The 17,144-nt window shown below is 38.2% G+C and overlaps 1 protein-coding gene across 3 annotated transcripts in view; it reads left to right on the forward strand.

Annotated features, from left to right (window-relative positions):
- Positions 1-17,144, forward strand: part of LOC105384326 (protein winged eye) — a 78,264-nt gene that overhangs the window by 51,616 nt on the left and 9,504 nt on the right. For 2 of the 3 annotated variants that reach the window (XM_038108951.2, XM_048626960.1), the window contains exons 5-8: positions 272-446; positions 980-1,184; positions 1,782-1,886; positions 12,781-12,936. In XM_038108951.2, coding sequence (XP_037964879.2) covers positions 272-446; positions 980-1,184; positions 1,782-1,886; positions 12,781-12,936 — 641 coding nt within the window. The remainder of the gene's footprint in view (positions 1-271; positions 447-979; positions 1,185-1,781; positions 1,887-12,780; positions 12,937-17,144) is intronic. The other variant, XM_048626961.1, reaches the window with a different exon arrangement.

Genomic DNA, 17,144 nt, shown 5'->3' on the forward strand with positions numbered 1-17,144 from the left:
CCAAAGTCCTTCTTGATTCGAATATATGTGATCTGATGATCATCTCACACACGGAAATCTCTGAGTCCGACAAAACCTTAGTACTTCGACATTTTTAGTTATGCCATGTCGAAGTAACCTTTTTCTGAGATTCAGCCCTTTTGACCGGAGTCAAAATACCTACTGGGGTGCTGTGTTTTCAATCCTATCTTTTGTTTAAAAGTATGCATCAAAATTGAGTCCATTCAATGTACCGATCATAATGAGAAATTTACCAATTTTCCTTCACCAGGGACCAAAAAATGGAGGACGGCAAACTAGGAATGCAGTGCGTGACAGAAGCTTCATGCTGCCCCACGGAGCTGCAGCGGCAGATGCTGGAAAATGTGACCAGCGGCATGCAACCGCTGGCCGTCAAGACTGAGCATGCGCGCCGCACGTGCTGCCTCACTGGCTCCCCTAAAAAGGTACCAGGAGTGTATGAGTGTAGCGGAGTTGGGCGGGTAATAATAGAAAAGTGATAGGACGATTGGAATAAGCTCAGCGTGTTTGTTATTGATCTTTGAGGGTAGGTTTATAGTTTGTGTAGAGGTAGGTAATAATGAACCTCTTGCAGAAAAAATATTAATTTCATTTTGTATTACGAATGCTAATTGGCGCAACCACGATTAGGAAACGTTTCTAAATTTATTTAGGTCTGTGTCGACAAGGGTAGGTACAAAATGTTAGGGAAAATCCACCATCATTTAAGTCGTCGGACTCGTCGGGCGTCGTTGAATTTGCATCGCAATATTGTTCTCATGTTATACCAATAGCGACAGCGCCGCCGCGCCGCCGCTGCCGCCGGTTATTGCCAATTTGGCAAATTAAATCGATTCGTTACGTTAGTTACTTTGCAGTTAAATTGAACATCTTTACAGTCTAGACACTTAAAATATTGTGATACCTACGAAATAAAAATCATGACAGATGCTTCTATAACTCTGGCTTTTTCCACCAGTTGATGCAGGGCTCTGACGGCGGCTGCAGCCGGACCAACCCCGTGACCTGGGTGGGGCTCGCGGGCCAAAACCTCCAGGTCCAAGTCAAGAGGGAACCCCAACACATGCACATGTCAGAACTAGTAGCTGTCAAACTGGAGCAGGCGTCGCCCGGCAACAAGCCGGACCATCACCCGCCCACCATACCAGCCTCGCTGAACAACGGTGAGCTCTTCGCTTTGCATGCTAGCCTAGTAGATGAAAGTCGATTGTTACGAATAGACAGTATAAAAAAAAAACTATCCGGTTGTTTGGCCCTTTCACTTCTCCGATTCGCCGTCTCCAATTCTGAAGAGGACAGCGATGTCTGTGTAGCTGTAATATTGTGTAAATAAAGCAACATGATGATTCCGCTTTTTTTAAATTGTTCTTATAAAAAATGCTTTTTCAGTATAAAAAACGTACCTAAATAAATGCGATTGTATCATGATTCGAATAAATACGAACGATGTAATGTAATATACCTACAAGGAGGGTCCGTTGCGCAGCAAAAAACAAACGAAATTGATGTCTGCTATAACAATAGATTATTTAGAAAGATGTTAACCTACTGAGATAATGAACTGTTGCAATATGAGAACACAGCGCTCTTTCATTGGTCTAACGAACACGATCATTTACGACACCACGACACCCGTGATGTATGAATCATGAATTTCGTGATTGTAGAGTGCCGTTTGCCAATAATTGCAGAATAATGTACCTAAACATCTTAGTAACTGCTTAGGTAACATTTTTTATAACTTCTTGATATTTTCGCAGGTTCGATTCCCGTCGGTATAGCAGTGGCACGGCAGAGAGTGGGCGATGCCGGCCTGCTCGCCGCGCTGTCGCACAAAGACAACCAACACCGCATGCACGACATCGGTAAGTCGACTCCCACCATTGGTCACTCCTCGATAACAGTTGGTTTCGTCACCGCATCGGCGCGCCGGCGTTACTGCCACCTACTGCTGTTATCTGCCCTCCTGGTACTACTATGTATTTACTGCGATATGCTGACAATGAAAAAAATAGTAAATTAATTTTATTCGAAGGCTAATCTGACTGCGGTCAGTCAATTTGAGTTTTATGATTGAAGTAGTACGGCTTAGTTTGCTCTATAATGTATCTAAAATCACGATTTCGCGCTTACAGACTGCTTCGGTTTTTGTAGTGATTAAGTCTTATGTAAAAAAATGCACACTTAACTTAAAACTCGTAGATTCGTGTTAATGTATGGGCAAACAATTTAATTACCTAGTAATTTATCAAACGTTGTTGTAATAATAATTTAGGTGCGTAACGTAACGTTTCCCTTAATTGTGCTTTAATTAATGGTTCGTGTCTCCGTCTTCTTGCTGATTCATAAATCGATAGATAACAAGCAGCCAAGCCAACAGGCAGCCAATAATAAATAACAAAATAAACAAAGTTAATCGTCGTTCGAGTTTCACTTCTAAAAAACTGGGAATCGATCGAAATCGTAAATCAGATGTCTAGTAAATTGATTGCGAGCTCGGAACGCGAAATCGGGCACCGTTATCCGCCATCTTTTTAAAATCGATTTGATCACGCGAAACTTCGGGCGAATGCCACTGGCACATCAATAGTCGCTATCATTTTATCTACAGCTACTCAATTATAGCGCCTATTCCCATAAAGTTAAAAGTCTTTTCAACAACCTATCGCAATAGTAAATTTCAAATGTAAATTTTTGATTTGGTGAATTCTGCTACCGATTGTTGCATGTTTTTCGATTTTGTCTGCTAAACAGTAGCGGTTGAAAAGTATTTAGGCCCTGTATTTTGTTATTGTTATTTCTTGACAACATAAAATAAAAAGTAAATAAAATTTAAATAAGTAATTTACATTAAGGGCCTGTTCCACAATGTCTGGTTAGTGGCTACCTGTCGGATAAAATACATACTGTCACTGTCTAAAAAATAATGACAGAGAGTGACAGCATGTATTTTATCCGACAGGTAGCCACTAACCAGACATTGTGGAACAGGCCCTAAGTATTTGACTTCACTAAAGTTCAGGGGACAATAGACGTTACCGTTTTTTTGTTAATCTAACAATAGACATACTAACGCATAGAGTAATTAATACAACAAGTAACACATACCCAACCTATTCAGAGTTAATTGAATATCAAAACAAAAGGTGTGCGTTAGTAACTTTTTCAACAACTATAATAACAATGTCAGCATAATGAATTGGTTTCCCCTTTTTTGCCAATTATATTTCATCTTTAATGGCGTTCATACGCATTCGCCACGGCGAGGCAGTTTCATGTTTATGTATATAACTGTTTTTGTTTATAAAAGAATATAAAGTGCATCAAATAATTTGTTACCGTAAGTGTAACGTTTGTTGTCCGTTATTTTGATGGCCATTGACCAAATCGGAGGACCTGCTAGCTGCTATCGGCTATGTGCTATGTTAGCTTTGACAATCCTAATCCTAACTAATATTATAAATGCGAAAGTAACTGTGTCTGTCTGTCTGTTACTGTTTCATGTCAAAACTTCTGAATGGATTTGAATGAAATTTGGTATATATATATGTAAAGTCTAGACCCTGAGAACATATGCTACTTTTTATCCCGGAATTCCCACGGGAATACTTTTTAAGGCGAAGTGAAGCTCGCGGGAGCAGCTAGTATTGAAATAATGGCTGTTTTCTAATTTATGATGTACTTAAGTACGTAATTATACTCAATAGGTCCCGTCCATAGTTTTCGAGCGAACTGCTACCTATTAAGTGTAGCGATCACAAACCAATTTTTATCATACTTATTAAGTTCATACATGTTCCTTGTTTGTTTAAATTCCATAGCATTTCCAAGCCCTGCTATATACAGCAAGTATACTTACATTAGCTAGTCGTAGTCCACTGGCTGCCTTTGTGGCTGAGATTTATCGCGTAAAGCGAGCCTGTATCCGACAATTATATGCTAATCAGACATTGAGGTCTCGGTTTGCAATTTCAAAACTATACGGCTTTGTAATGCTAAGTCGATGGGCCCAGTGACCATGGGGTCCCGTAGTTCTAATGTACCTACACGCCTGTGCTTTAATATACACTTAGATATTAATTTATCAAATTTCATAATTTTGGCATCTTACGCAACAGACTCATCGCATTTAAGTACTATTCTTTGTATCTAGAGGTATAAAAATTAACACAAATGCGTCCTATTCATCGGCATTGCCGAAGTCGTTTGTCCATACATTTATGAAAATCCATTTGGTACGTTACCTTATCACCTTAAAGAGGAAACATTAGTGTATAATAGAAGTATGAATGCGCACTAGACCTCTCCAAAACTATTTCATGTATTTGGGCTGAGGCGTAAATAACGAAACATTTAGCTTGGAGCTTGCAACATCCAGGCTTGCTGCTCCAGTTTACTCGGGAGCTAGGCTGGCTAAGCTGAAATTCAGGGGATATGTACAAAGGTTCCACTCGAGAGAAGGGACATAGAATAGCTTGAACCTTAAAGACCACTAGGGCCTAACAATATAATTTCTGTATAGGTACGCACACAGTATAATACATTTATTTAGTACTTTGCAGCAGTCGGACAAAAAATATGATTAGACGATGAAAACCGCCTATCAGTCCATAATAAATTAGTAATTGTTGCGTATAACTATACCTATTATCAACGGTTTTGCAGGTGCACGTAGCTTTTTGTACAGTTCCTGTAATTCTATTAAGAAATATGTAATGGCATACGCAAACACCGACATTGCTGAATATGAATATGTCTGGATAATTAGTACGTAGGTAATTAGGTACGAACTTATTTTTAACTTATTCGTATAGATATATTATGTACAATTCATATATACGAATAACTAACTTACGAGTTACGAGTAATGAGCTAAGAATAAGATGACGAGCTATGAGCTAAGAATAAGATTGAAGTTGTCAGTATAATGATGGAAGCTCTTAGGTAGTTTAGTCAGTAATGTATTGCATACGACCGAATGGCGTAGTGGTTAGTGACCCTGACTACTGAGCCGATGGTCCCGGGTTCGATTCCCGGCTGGGGCAGATATTTGTTTAAACACAGATATTTGTTCTCGGGTCTTGGATGTGCCCGTAAAATGGCAATAGGCCCGCCCCCTATTACATTAGGACTAACATAACAATCTGGCGAAAAGTGGGTGCAGCAATGCACCTCTGCCTACCCCGCAAGGGAGTACATTAGTACAAGGCGTGAGTGCGTGTTTTTTTTTTGTATTGCATAGTTAGTACAAGATACAGTACAGATAAAGTATTGGTTCTCATTGTAGCACTTCATAATAATCTACATAATTTATTTACAATGACCATTAAAATGGAACTTATAAAACCTTTCTGATTGAAACGTTTATAACAACCCTACAACGACAAAGCCTGAATTATAATTCTAGGCTTATTTATTCCACACCTGCTATTAACCAGATCAGATCCGATGAAAATGCATAAATAAATACGGCATAATTACGTTAATTTCATAACGCAGACGATTCAATTTAAAATATATATATCAATCAATCTATTTATGCGGATCGTAAAATTCGCTGCATATTTTTAAACTTGTCATAAAAGGTGTATGTATGTGGTCTATGGATGTGGTAGGATGTACGATACAGCCTATTGGCTGGCATTTACGATTACTATCAAGCACTGTCGATAGAAACTATACTACGAACACTTACCCACTATCCGTACTATACGACAAAACTGGAAAACTCCCTAGCATTATAAAACGAAGCTGAATAGGAATCTGTTGACTTCCATCAATCTATGCGGCCCTAGTATCTGGAGGAACCGCTCGATGTCCGTTCGATCGCCGAGAGTGGACGCGGCCGCGTAAAAAAAACCTGTCTGCCCACCTCCGCTGCGTTTTTTTCTTAACCGTAAAATGGAAACCGGTTTTTATAATAAAAGCACCTTTTTACTTTTTTCGGTTTTAGTTTAAAACATTAGGTAACCTACTTGCTTTTGTTTAAATTAATAAAAAATAATAATAGTAAATGTAAGAATTTGTCATCGCTTCCAGATTTTCCATAAGTAACTATCTAGTTCTAATTATAGATTTTAAAATCTAATATTGCTTGCTCGCTAGGTACCATAGATTAACAATATACGATCGTATTAATTGTTGCTCGCAACCTCGCTACAGTTATTAGAAAAGTAAACAAACAAAGCAATTTCTAGAAACAACCGGAGCTACCCAGTAGACGGTGGACGATGGTATTTCACTCGGCAGATTCACAGAATATCATTTGAATTCATTCCGGCAATGAATAAGAGACAGAGACAGCAACTGATCGGCTCGGCTCGGCACGCCAAGGCGCACTCATCTGAGTATTTCTAATCACGTGGCAGTAATTTCGGCCCCCCGACTCACCCGTCACTAGCACTTGGCTTGCTTCCCGGGGGCATGGCAGGGCTGTCTGTCTGTCTCTCAAATATTTTGGCCTGCTTTGTTGATGTGTTTATCATTGGCCCAAGTTTAATTTGGGCCGGATTCTTGGTCAGTTTTAATTGTGAAATGCAAATGAGTAGTTAGACAGTATAATGTGACTCCGTGTTTTTACGGTTAAGAACTTTGTGAAGTTTATTTCATAATTTATGAACAATCTTGCTGTAAAAGTTTGATGTTTCCATATTATTAACTAGACCTCTTAAACTAGTTAGAAAAGTAAACTCTCCTCTATCTATCTGAGTTTAGCATTGAGATGTCGTTAGTCGACGTCAAACTTTATTGGAAATAGGTAGGTAGTTCGAGCGAGGGTGCAATTCAAATAAATTCCAAGAATCGACAGCCCTATTAGCTTGTTTAGGGTTGGCAAGCTCCCCCGCATTGGGCGACCCTCGCTCGTCGCTTGTAGACTAGGGTTAGAGGAATGCACCTCCTACCGTTTGCTGCGCTCCTAGTAATTGCCAAGACGCTTCAATTCGGCACCACGTTTTCCGCCAACAGCACAGGCAACTTGGTCATTCGAAGTACAATACTGTGCTCTTTTTTTATTATGAAATTAAATAAGGATGTCATTCTTTATTATTAGGCTTAAGTTACTATCTCATAATAATATATTGTAATATTTCCTCTAATTTAAATAAAGGATGTCTTAAAAATAGGTTTTATTGAGTATTTTAATCAAGTACCTACGTAATTTATATTTTAGGTTACGATGCAAATCGTAAGAGTGCAAATCGCAAGGTGCTAGCTAGTCTAATATTTCTCAGATAAAGTAATGACACATATTTACGTTTTTTGAACATACCTACCTACTCGTGATTTGTCTATTCAAGCATTCATCATTATGAACTGTGAGTAGTGTTTATTAGTCTTTCTTGACTTTAAACTTGAAGTTCCTTAACCATTCACCCACCATATTCAAAATCAGCTACAGCTCCAAATGATAATTTTGTCCCGAAAGCACAAGTAATTAGTCCTTACTACAGCTTTAAAGAAACCTATTTAGTACTCAAATACTACTATTTATAGTAGGTAAGGATTTCGTAATTTTGTAAGATACTTTTTTCATAATTTTACATAATTACCTACGTTATTTAAAAATTATAAAAAAATACTGGAAATAAAGATTTTTTTTGTAAATATAATATGTAGGAACTTATATTATTACTTTATTTAAAATTTAAGTAGGAACTTATCATTAAGAATATGTCGAAAAACAACAGAAACGATGCTGGGCGGTCAATAGTCAATACCATTTTCAATAAGACGTCGATTAGATAAAACATAAAAGCAATCTCGAACGAAGAAGTTCCATTAACGTTGTACGTTCCGGTTTATGCCACGTCACCCCATTACCTGTCTAGGTAGTCTATACTAGGGGCCTAGGAGCGATACTGGCAACCGCAATGTCCTATTTTACGCTACGGTTGATGCTAACCGTCCCGCGCTACGCAAGCGTAAGCTTGAAGTTATTTTCATACTAGATAGAGGTAGGGACTGGACGTGGACGCCTAGCAGCGTACGCTGTGCGTGACTGTGACCTAGATTTTCTTGAGTGAAAACTTTTATCACAAAAACCGTGGTACCTATTCCAAAATGTTTAAAAAAACAAAAAATATTTGAAGTATTTTTCTGGAAGTTTTTTTTATATTTATTTTAAAACGTCGTTTAAACAAAACAAAATATTTAAAACAATAAATTATATATTCTAACGGAAAGCAAATTAAATCCATTTTAATTCGGGAAAATGCTTTAGAGATGCATCCCCGGGTCATTCGGCGTCGGATAAACCCTTTTCTTCAGCGCGCGTGATACTAGGCGAGCAGCCGCTACGAGGAGGTGTACAGAACGCTGCGGATTATCTAGCCGTAGGAGGGAAAGAGACAGACTTACGTTTGGAATGCTAGTGTGCGAATGAAACAGTAAGGTGAAGGTCAACTGGTAGTGCGTACAGTATATGCAAAAAGTACAGATTATTTTGATATTCTGTGTTATTGCAGTATATTTCTTAGGTATTAATAACGGTATCATATAATATGTATAACTAAGTATCGTGGATGTCTGCATGTAGATATAAAAAATTACAAGTTGTTAGTAAATAGTTTTTTAAAACAAGTTACATAAACACAATAGTTTATAAAAATAGTGTACGCTATACAATATACGTAAATAAGTACGAATTATAAAAAAAAAAACTTAACTGAATAAACCGATATTATTGTAAAGTTTGATTTAGAGAATTTTCGATACGTATACTGTAGAAACGTTATGAAGAGACGGAGCGCTAAGTTAGAAAGAGGCAGCTATAGCTCAGCACGTGCTTCTACCGTAATCCTCTTTTTGCTTCCTCACGCTGCTGCTGCTCCGGTATTACTACTCATTGTGGGAATTTTGTTTCGTGATATTTTTTTTGTTCTTTTTTATGCATCGAATGAACGGTTTTTATTCACGACATAATTTTTATTGTGTCAATTATCGTTGTTCGTTTTCAAATTATGTCGATTCCGCTCATACCTACTTTATTTTGCTTCTACTAATTTTATTTTATATTTTTGTCTTTTTTAAAAACAAAGTTTTTTCTGTCGAGTATTGTTCTGAACAGGATTTTTATGTAGATTGATCGTAGGTAGGTATAAGAATAGTCAATTTTATTTAGGATTCGAAATTTTACACCGTATATAGAAAGGATTCGATTCACCATACTTAATTCAATTTTATATTTATATTTGCATTGTATGCGGGTACCGCTGCGACTCAAAAGGGTTTCCCGTAGGGATTCCGGGACCTAGATAAATTGCCGCAGCATGTTAGTTTTTGGTCTATTCTGCTAAATCACGATTTATCTTTGTCTACCATCGTTATCGCACATATTTAGGTTTTACAAGCATGTACGAAAGAACAGCCTACCTAAGAAAGTAGTACCCACCTATCAAATTAAAGTATTTAATTTGATATTCATATATTAAGTTACAATTACAACGTATTAACTATGAGCCGCATCAGTGCCCTTTAATAACGAACGAAATAAATTACAATTTAAATTGATCGGAACTCTCAAACCGGTACAAAACCGGTCTTGCAAGCAGGCCACTTTGATAATTTCTGTAATACCTACCTATACTCTACCCATACATTCCTAGTACTCAAACGAAATATCTCCTTATGCCGTAACAATAAGGTCCTTTGATAACGGGAATGAGACTTGGTTGGTACTAATAATGTATGTTCGTACATCGTCTACATAGTGGAAGACTAAATTCGATTAAAATTCGATTCTGTAGTTAGGCGGATTGTGAAATACTTTATCTTTGGCTGACTGTGCAATGTGCAGTGGTTTTAACAATCAACATACAAATCGATTACAAGCTTCAAATTAAATTTGTTGGTGCTAACCATTTAGTCAATTTCAATAACTAAGTATGTTCCTAAGATGCAGACATAGAAGGAATGAATGATGACTTTACCACGGGTGCTATTCCGATAGGTTTTTGAATCGTTCATTCATTCGCGACGCTGCTTTGTTTTTTCGCTGGATTGTTAATTAGGTAGGAACTAATATTCGGTGGTGGTGACCACGTATCCGACAACACCAACATAAGTTCATTCGTAAAAAAATTATATTTTAAATATTATAGTCTCTAGCACATCTAGATATGTGAACCCACCAAGTGAACCCACCAACCCGCAGTGGACCAGGCAGCGTGGTGGGAAATGGTCCAAGCTTAGGAAGGCGGTTTAGACCTTGGGGACATGCACAAAGGTTCCACTCGAGAGAGCCAGGTGCAGGTACTAACACCTCCACAGAGAATAGAAGAATAGAAGAAAACATTATAGTCTGAAAGTCTGAATATCTTCATTGGGTAGGGCCAATCTATATACGATTCCACTTGCAGCGCTTTATATTTGCTCTTGGCTCCGCGCACCACTCTCTCAGATATCTTTTGATATATTTTCATAAGAATGTATAGGTTTAATATTATATGTAGGTACTTAACCTATGTAGGTGTAGGAATGTGTGTTCTATTTTCCCTCATAATAATAGCAATTCAAAATTGTTCAATTAATATATGTCTCGGTCCCGATTGTCCACTGGTTATGAGATGAAACTTCACAAAACTTCGAATCTGCGTTACAAAGGCTCTTTCATTGAACACTAGCTAACGAGTTTTTGCGATGTTGACGTTGTTGACCACATTTTTTTGTTCAATTGAGTTTACCTTTTGTATTAGATAGGTAGTGCAGTGTGAGTGTGTGATTATGGTGATATCAAATAAGAGGGATTGATTACAAATTTTGAGAATTTACTCATTGGAGATCACAAAACTACACATTTAGCACGCGTTATAGATTTACGAATTCAATTTGTGTCTTCCTAAAACTCAAATCCGACTAACTACTGCAACGTATGAAACATGAAAATGTTGTGGGCCTTGTAATTTTCAGCTGTCTCAGAATATTTGTATTGCTATCCACATATAATTTCGAGATTTACACATTAGGAATACGGTATCTCAGCGAAATCCTTAGTATAGATAAATAGTCCCTTCCACCAATCTCTTTATTATCTTCACACTGATTGTTTTCCCAGATCACTATCCATGATTCGGCACCGTACGTGTAGAGTTACAAGACACATTGGCGTCTTCTTTAAACGTAGTTTTATAGTGATCCTAATCTCTTCATAATAACCACCTCTGCAGAACTATAGATGATCATAGCACGATAGTATGATAATAACATTAATAATATTTATTGTGGTTAGCAAACGATAGCGCGCTCACTTCGTGGTCTAACTTGTCACTTCTCAACAACCCTTGTTCTTCATGCAATATACAATTTAACACTACAGAACTTCAACAAGTTTTGAGCAGACTATTCCTATCTGAATTCATCCCATTAACGAGTCTTCATTAAGTCCTCCAAGGCTTTTCTGGAGGGCATGGGCGATATGGTGTCTCCTTGTTTAATACCCCGATTAATGTGAACTACTACCGTATCACCACCACCAGCACCGATACATTAATCATCAATCCTTTACCAGCAACGCTTATGTTTTAAACATCTGTCAGATCCTCGCAAGTTACTTCAGACTTGACAGATAATCAATGCTGCAATCTGAGCTGCAATCAATGATTGTCGATTGTTGACTGCGCTTGTTCGATGGTGGTAACTTCAGTTAATACAGCTCCCGGAACGTAGGTACATAGGTATGGGAATCGGTTGGTGGACTACGTTTGGCTTTGAATCGGTTGATGCATGCCCTCTTGTTCACTACAGACGCACATGCTCGCACGGGACATTATTTTGAAATCAGGACATCGGTGGCTACACAGGTTCGTTAGCGAGGTCGATAAACTCATTTAATACGCGTTCCACCAATCACAGCGACGTATTTATGGAGAATAGCGATATTGCGACGTTTATCTGCGTCGATAACGTCGCTATATCGCTACGCTACGCTCGCTCGTCGAACCCGTGTAGCGAAAGCAGCATGAATTCCCTCGATGCATCGAAATAGTACCTACTCATAAAAAAACATCAAGTTTATTGGATGCGATTGCAGATATCAAACTAAAATGCTATGCAGCTACGTCTAACACTTCGCCTATGTTTTATCTTTTTCTCGATAACAGGGGGCGGATCTATCTAATCTTGGGTGGATTAGATAGGTTTATCTTCCTAAGTATTGATATTGATACCCAACAATCGTGTTCCGAGTGAGTCGGCGACGGTATCGGCGTTAGTTTCGTCTAAGAAGGCATTAGATCTAGGCCGCGTCTAGTCTAGTCTAAACCGTAAGATTGCGGAATAATTTTGCATTTGCTGTATCGCCCATTCTTCATTTTAGGTACAAGTCTTAACTGCGTACAATTACCTATTCTTATTTATACCTATATACCTGTGACAAGCACAAGAGCTAGGCTAGGGTTTGTCATCGTGGTTCATATAATTCGTCAATTACCTAGGTAGGTACAGTAGGTAGGTATCATTCACGAATTTCTGTTTCTTTTGTGATATTTTTATTTGCGTGATATATATTTTTTCATAGATTTTCGCAGCGCATCGTATAACGAGTCAAAATCTAACGCTCCATTACCTAGTTTTCATTCCCACAGTCGGTAAATTGTTAATTAATTGTAAGCAGCCTGTAAAACGCTTTTAGAATGTAGGTGGTTTATTTACGGCCGACAGCATTAATCGCACACGTTTAAATACTTAACTACTTTGTATGTTCAAACATTGTGATTACTTTAATACAAATTATAACACCATATTTATTGTTGCGTGTTGCAGGACCAGCGTCATTCTGTTGTCATTTCACAGACGCGGCGCAGGCGGCCATGACGGTGGGCGTGGCCAACGTGCTGTGCGATGATCGCCCCGCCCCCATGGCGTGGCCGGCCCCGCCCCAGCCCGCTCCCTCCGCGTCCCTCTGGCAGTACCCTACCGGTAAGACACACCTCCTGCTAGCCTCTGCGCTCCTAGTAGCTACGCGCCAACTACATTGCGAGACCGCCGCTTCAACCGTTCAACAATGCCGCCTATTTCGAAACAACACCTCTTGACTCATGCTGCTTTGGTACTGGCATTGCAACTGGATTTGTCCGGTCAATATTTTGTTGACATTCCATCCGCTTCTTACGTTTACGCGGCAAAATGAGGAAGATGTTTTTCTTTTATTTCAAAGTGCGAGCACATGGCATCTTCTTAAATTGTTCGGTTGTCTTTGATGGATGTTTGTGGAATGTTGCGCGCGCTGCCTTTCTTTAGTTTTGAACTTTGGCGCCTTTTCTGATAAAAACATTAAGTTCGTTTTAAACCTGATTTTAACGTTGTTCTATGCTAACGTAGGTAACTAAACCGAAATCATAATTTTATTGGAACTAAACTCAAAGAACACCTGTAGCAAAAAATATTGATCTTTTTATTTTTCGGTAGGTAACCCAAAACCGAGTCATTCATTATGCGAACAAACTAGTGTGCGGGCATCCTTATTCGATGAAAAAAGCCCGGCAAGGCTTTTTTGTAATTTTAATTAACATAATGAGCTTTACGCGGCAAAATAAATTAATGCCGTGTTGAATTTCACACTAGGGCTGATTCCGGTTTTTAGAAGTGGGCCTTTGTTCAAGATGTGTGGTTCGAATTGGAGTGAAGTGAACATGGTAAAAACTTTTAAAAGCGGGGGAAATACATGCAGTTGAAAGTTTAGGGGAGACCTAGGTATGTTAACTCTTTTTACAGAAATTGGGTCTTAAATAAATAAATAATAATATGGACTATGCAGGTACCTAGGTATTACCAACCTAGGTTAAAAATTTATTAAGTATTTTAAACTACCTCCCTACTATACCTTAGATAAATAAGTAGACACTTTGACGGTCGTTCATTTGTAAGTACTTTTTGTACCTATGAAAATAAAAAAAATCTAAAAAACACAATGACTGAAAAATTAATATATCCAATGGAAAGGCACAGGAATCGGAAGGTTGCATCGGAATATCTCGGTCTTCGTCGTCGATTTCATTGGCCTTGGGGAGTCCCATGCTATGATTGCCCGTTGCGAGAACATATTTAGGGAGCCTAGGTAATCTAGGTATATAACCTAATGTACCAATACTGGCACTTCTATGCTTAATTTTTTTTAAAGCTGCCGATCTCTATAGCCTTAGTTCTCTGATGAATTCATGAATCGTTTCGGGCTCATTAGCTACAGATCTACTGAGCTCATAAAAGAATAGGTATTTAATTAATTGGAACCTATATTTAGACAGCCACTCCATCTATCATCCATTTACAACATCTTATCTTTGCATGTAGGTAACTTGCCTAATCCAAAACCCGTTATGGATGCTTTCTCTGGTTAGAAAATCTAACCTCTAATCTAAGTTTTGTTTTTATTAGTTCATTGTAATTATCTATGGATAATATGGATAATATACTTTAATAGTTGAAATTATTATCTATAGGTACTTGTACATATAGATAATCCAAACCAATTTTATATAATTCTCACGATATTAGCAATCACCTTGACCATGGCTTCATTTTCATTTCATCCGTATCCATCCTTGAAATCGGTCCAAAATGCACTCGGAACATTCACTTCCACGCCATAAATTATACGCGGCATAAAAAAACAAAAACATTCGTAACCATAAAACTCATTTATCGATAAACCGGAATTTGATGACGGACAACCCTAATCTCTTGAGCCATGCCTCTAAGCTCCGCCCAATTATCACGCCGACCAATCAGAGGCGTTCCTACTTCTTAGGGCCGTCTCTGATGCTTCACCGCCTTAAGTGTTTTAGTGATGTGAATTAATGTTTTTTTCTTGTGTATTTTATTGTCGGCGTTTTACTTTGCGATCATGGTGATTATTTCTTTACGATTTTTTAATGTTTGACTTGAACGTCACGCGATGATAGAGTATGCGAGGTATGATGATAAGGTCTATGGATAGGTAATACCTGCGTGGGGAAAATTAATGATTCGATACATTACGTGAAAGATTATTCGTCCGATTAGCGAAGCAGTGTTGAAACTCTGTTACAAAAAGCAGACTGAATTTTCTTTACCGAGAAGCTGATAGGTACCTAATGTATACTTATTTCCACTGTCGCACTTTAATTTGTTTCGCTTCTTCTATATTGACTTATCTTGAGTTCCTGGTATATTTAACTGATGGAACGTTAGGCTAGAGTGGCTAGACCTATGTAAGTACCTACCTACCATGATATCTATATGAGTTTCCTATTTATATTAGGTATGCTATGGACTAGCTCTATCTACTTAACAGTTTTATTATGAGCCATGCACGATCATTATGAATTACATCATTCATGATCGCCAGTTGCCATGTGCGACCGACTTCCTTCGCCATTCTATATGAACGTACTAGCTGCTGCCGCAAGCTTCGCCTTAAAAAGTTTTCCCGTGGGAATTCCGGGATAAAAAGTAGCCTTTGTTCTTTCCCAGGGCTTAGACCGAATGTATACCAAATTTTATTCAAATCCGTTCAGTAGTTTTGACGTGAAAGAGTAACAGACAGACACAGTTACTTTCGCATTTATTATATTAGTTAGGATTTCCTTTATCAAAACTAAGAGCTACACGTCTTCTTTAAAGTTTTTCCGTAAAAATTTACCTAACGGTAAAAAGTAGCCTCCCGACTTCCAATATCTACCTAAATAGGCATAGATCGATCTTAGCGATAAGGCGGCCTATCTGTCCCAAGTCTGTAAGTAGGTAGTTGCGTAACTTAAATTTACTTAAGTGGTGTTTAATGAAATTGTACGTAGTCTATTCCATAAAGCAGAACTTAGGTATACAAGACCCAAGAACAAAAATATCAGTGTTTAAACTAGTGTTGCCACGAATAGTGAATTGGCCGAATACCGAATACCGAATATTCGGCGACACTACCGGCCGAAGCGCCGAATATTCGGCCGCCGAATATTCGGCGCTACAACCTGTTTTTTTTTGTTCCTGGAACTGCTTTGAAGAAGTCGCTACAGATTATATGAGAAATGCTAATTATTAGGAGGCAGAATGCTGTGGCAAAGATGTTGAATTTTTATTTGATAATAGTTCGCCTAGATCGGATGGCCGATCCTTACAAGTGGTGGTCAGCAAACAAAAAACAATACCCGAACCTTTTGAAATTTGCCAAAACTTATCTTTCTTCACCTGGAAGTAGCGTTTATAGTTAGAGGTTATTTTCTGAGGGTGGTTACAATGAAAAGCGTAATCGTGGGCTACCAAAAAATGCTAAAATGCTCGTTTTTATCCAGCACAACTTACTACTGATTAATTTTAAGTACTAAAATGTTGTGATTTGGAACTAAATACACAATTTTGATTAAAATAACAAGTCATTTTTTACATGATTTACTATTCGCTATTCGGCCCGAATAGTACGCACTATTCGGCCGAATACCGAATACTGAAAAAACTGGCCGAATAGGCCGAATACCGAATAGTTGCCGAATATTCGTGGCATCTCTAGTTTAAACAAATATCTGCCCCAGCCGGGAATCGAACCCGGGACCTACGGCTACTGAGCTGACTACTGAGTCAGGGTCACTATATAACCACTACGCCATTCGGTCGTCTACTGTCCGTACTACCGTCTAATACTGGGAGTATACCTAGTTAAGACAAGGACATACGGACATTGTTCATGTTTCGTGTTCATTCATTCCTTATTTCACTTTTTTCATTTCGTTCATTCATACAATTTCTATTCCTTAATGAATTGCTAGAATTGGTTCAATACTTCCAGAGATTAGGAGATTAGGTTGGCGCCCGTTGTAAAGTTTACAATTCTAATATTACAATTTGCAGCTCTTTAGCGCATACCTTGGTACCGGTTCTGCCTTTTTTGGCATAAGATTTATTTGCCTAATCTCGTATTGCATAGTAACGTTTGGTCAAAGTCTCGTTACGCCGAAAATCGTATGGCATAAATCTCGTTTAGTAAAAAGTTATTTCGCATAACATTGTTTAGCCTAATAATGGTATGGCCAAATCTTGAATAGCCTAATAATGCTATGGCATAGGTTTATACAAAGTAATAATATTCGTTTGGCTTTAACTTTGACGAAGCGTCTCCCTACATAGCGCAAACTGGTGTCTTGTATTGTTTCCGCTGT

This window comes from Plutella xylostella, chromosome 17, assembly GCF_932276165.1.
Source record: "Plutella xylostella chromosome 17, ilPluXylo3.1, whole genome shotgun sequence".
NCBI classification, from domain to species: Eukaryota; Metazoa; Arthropoda; class Insecta; order Lepidoptera; family Plutellidae; genus Plutella; species Plutella xylostella.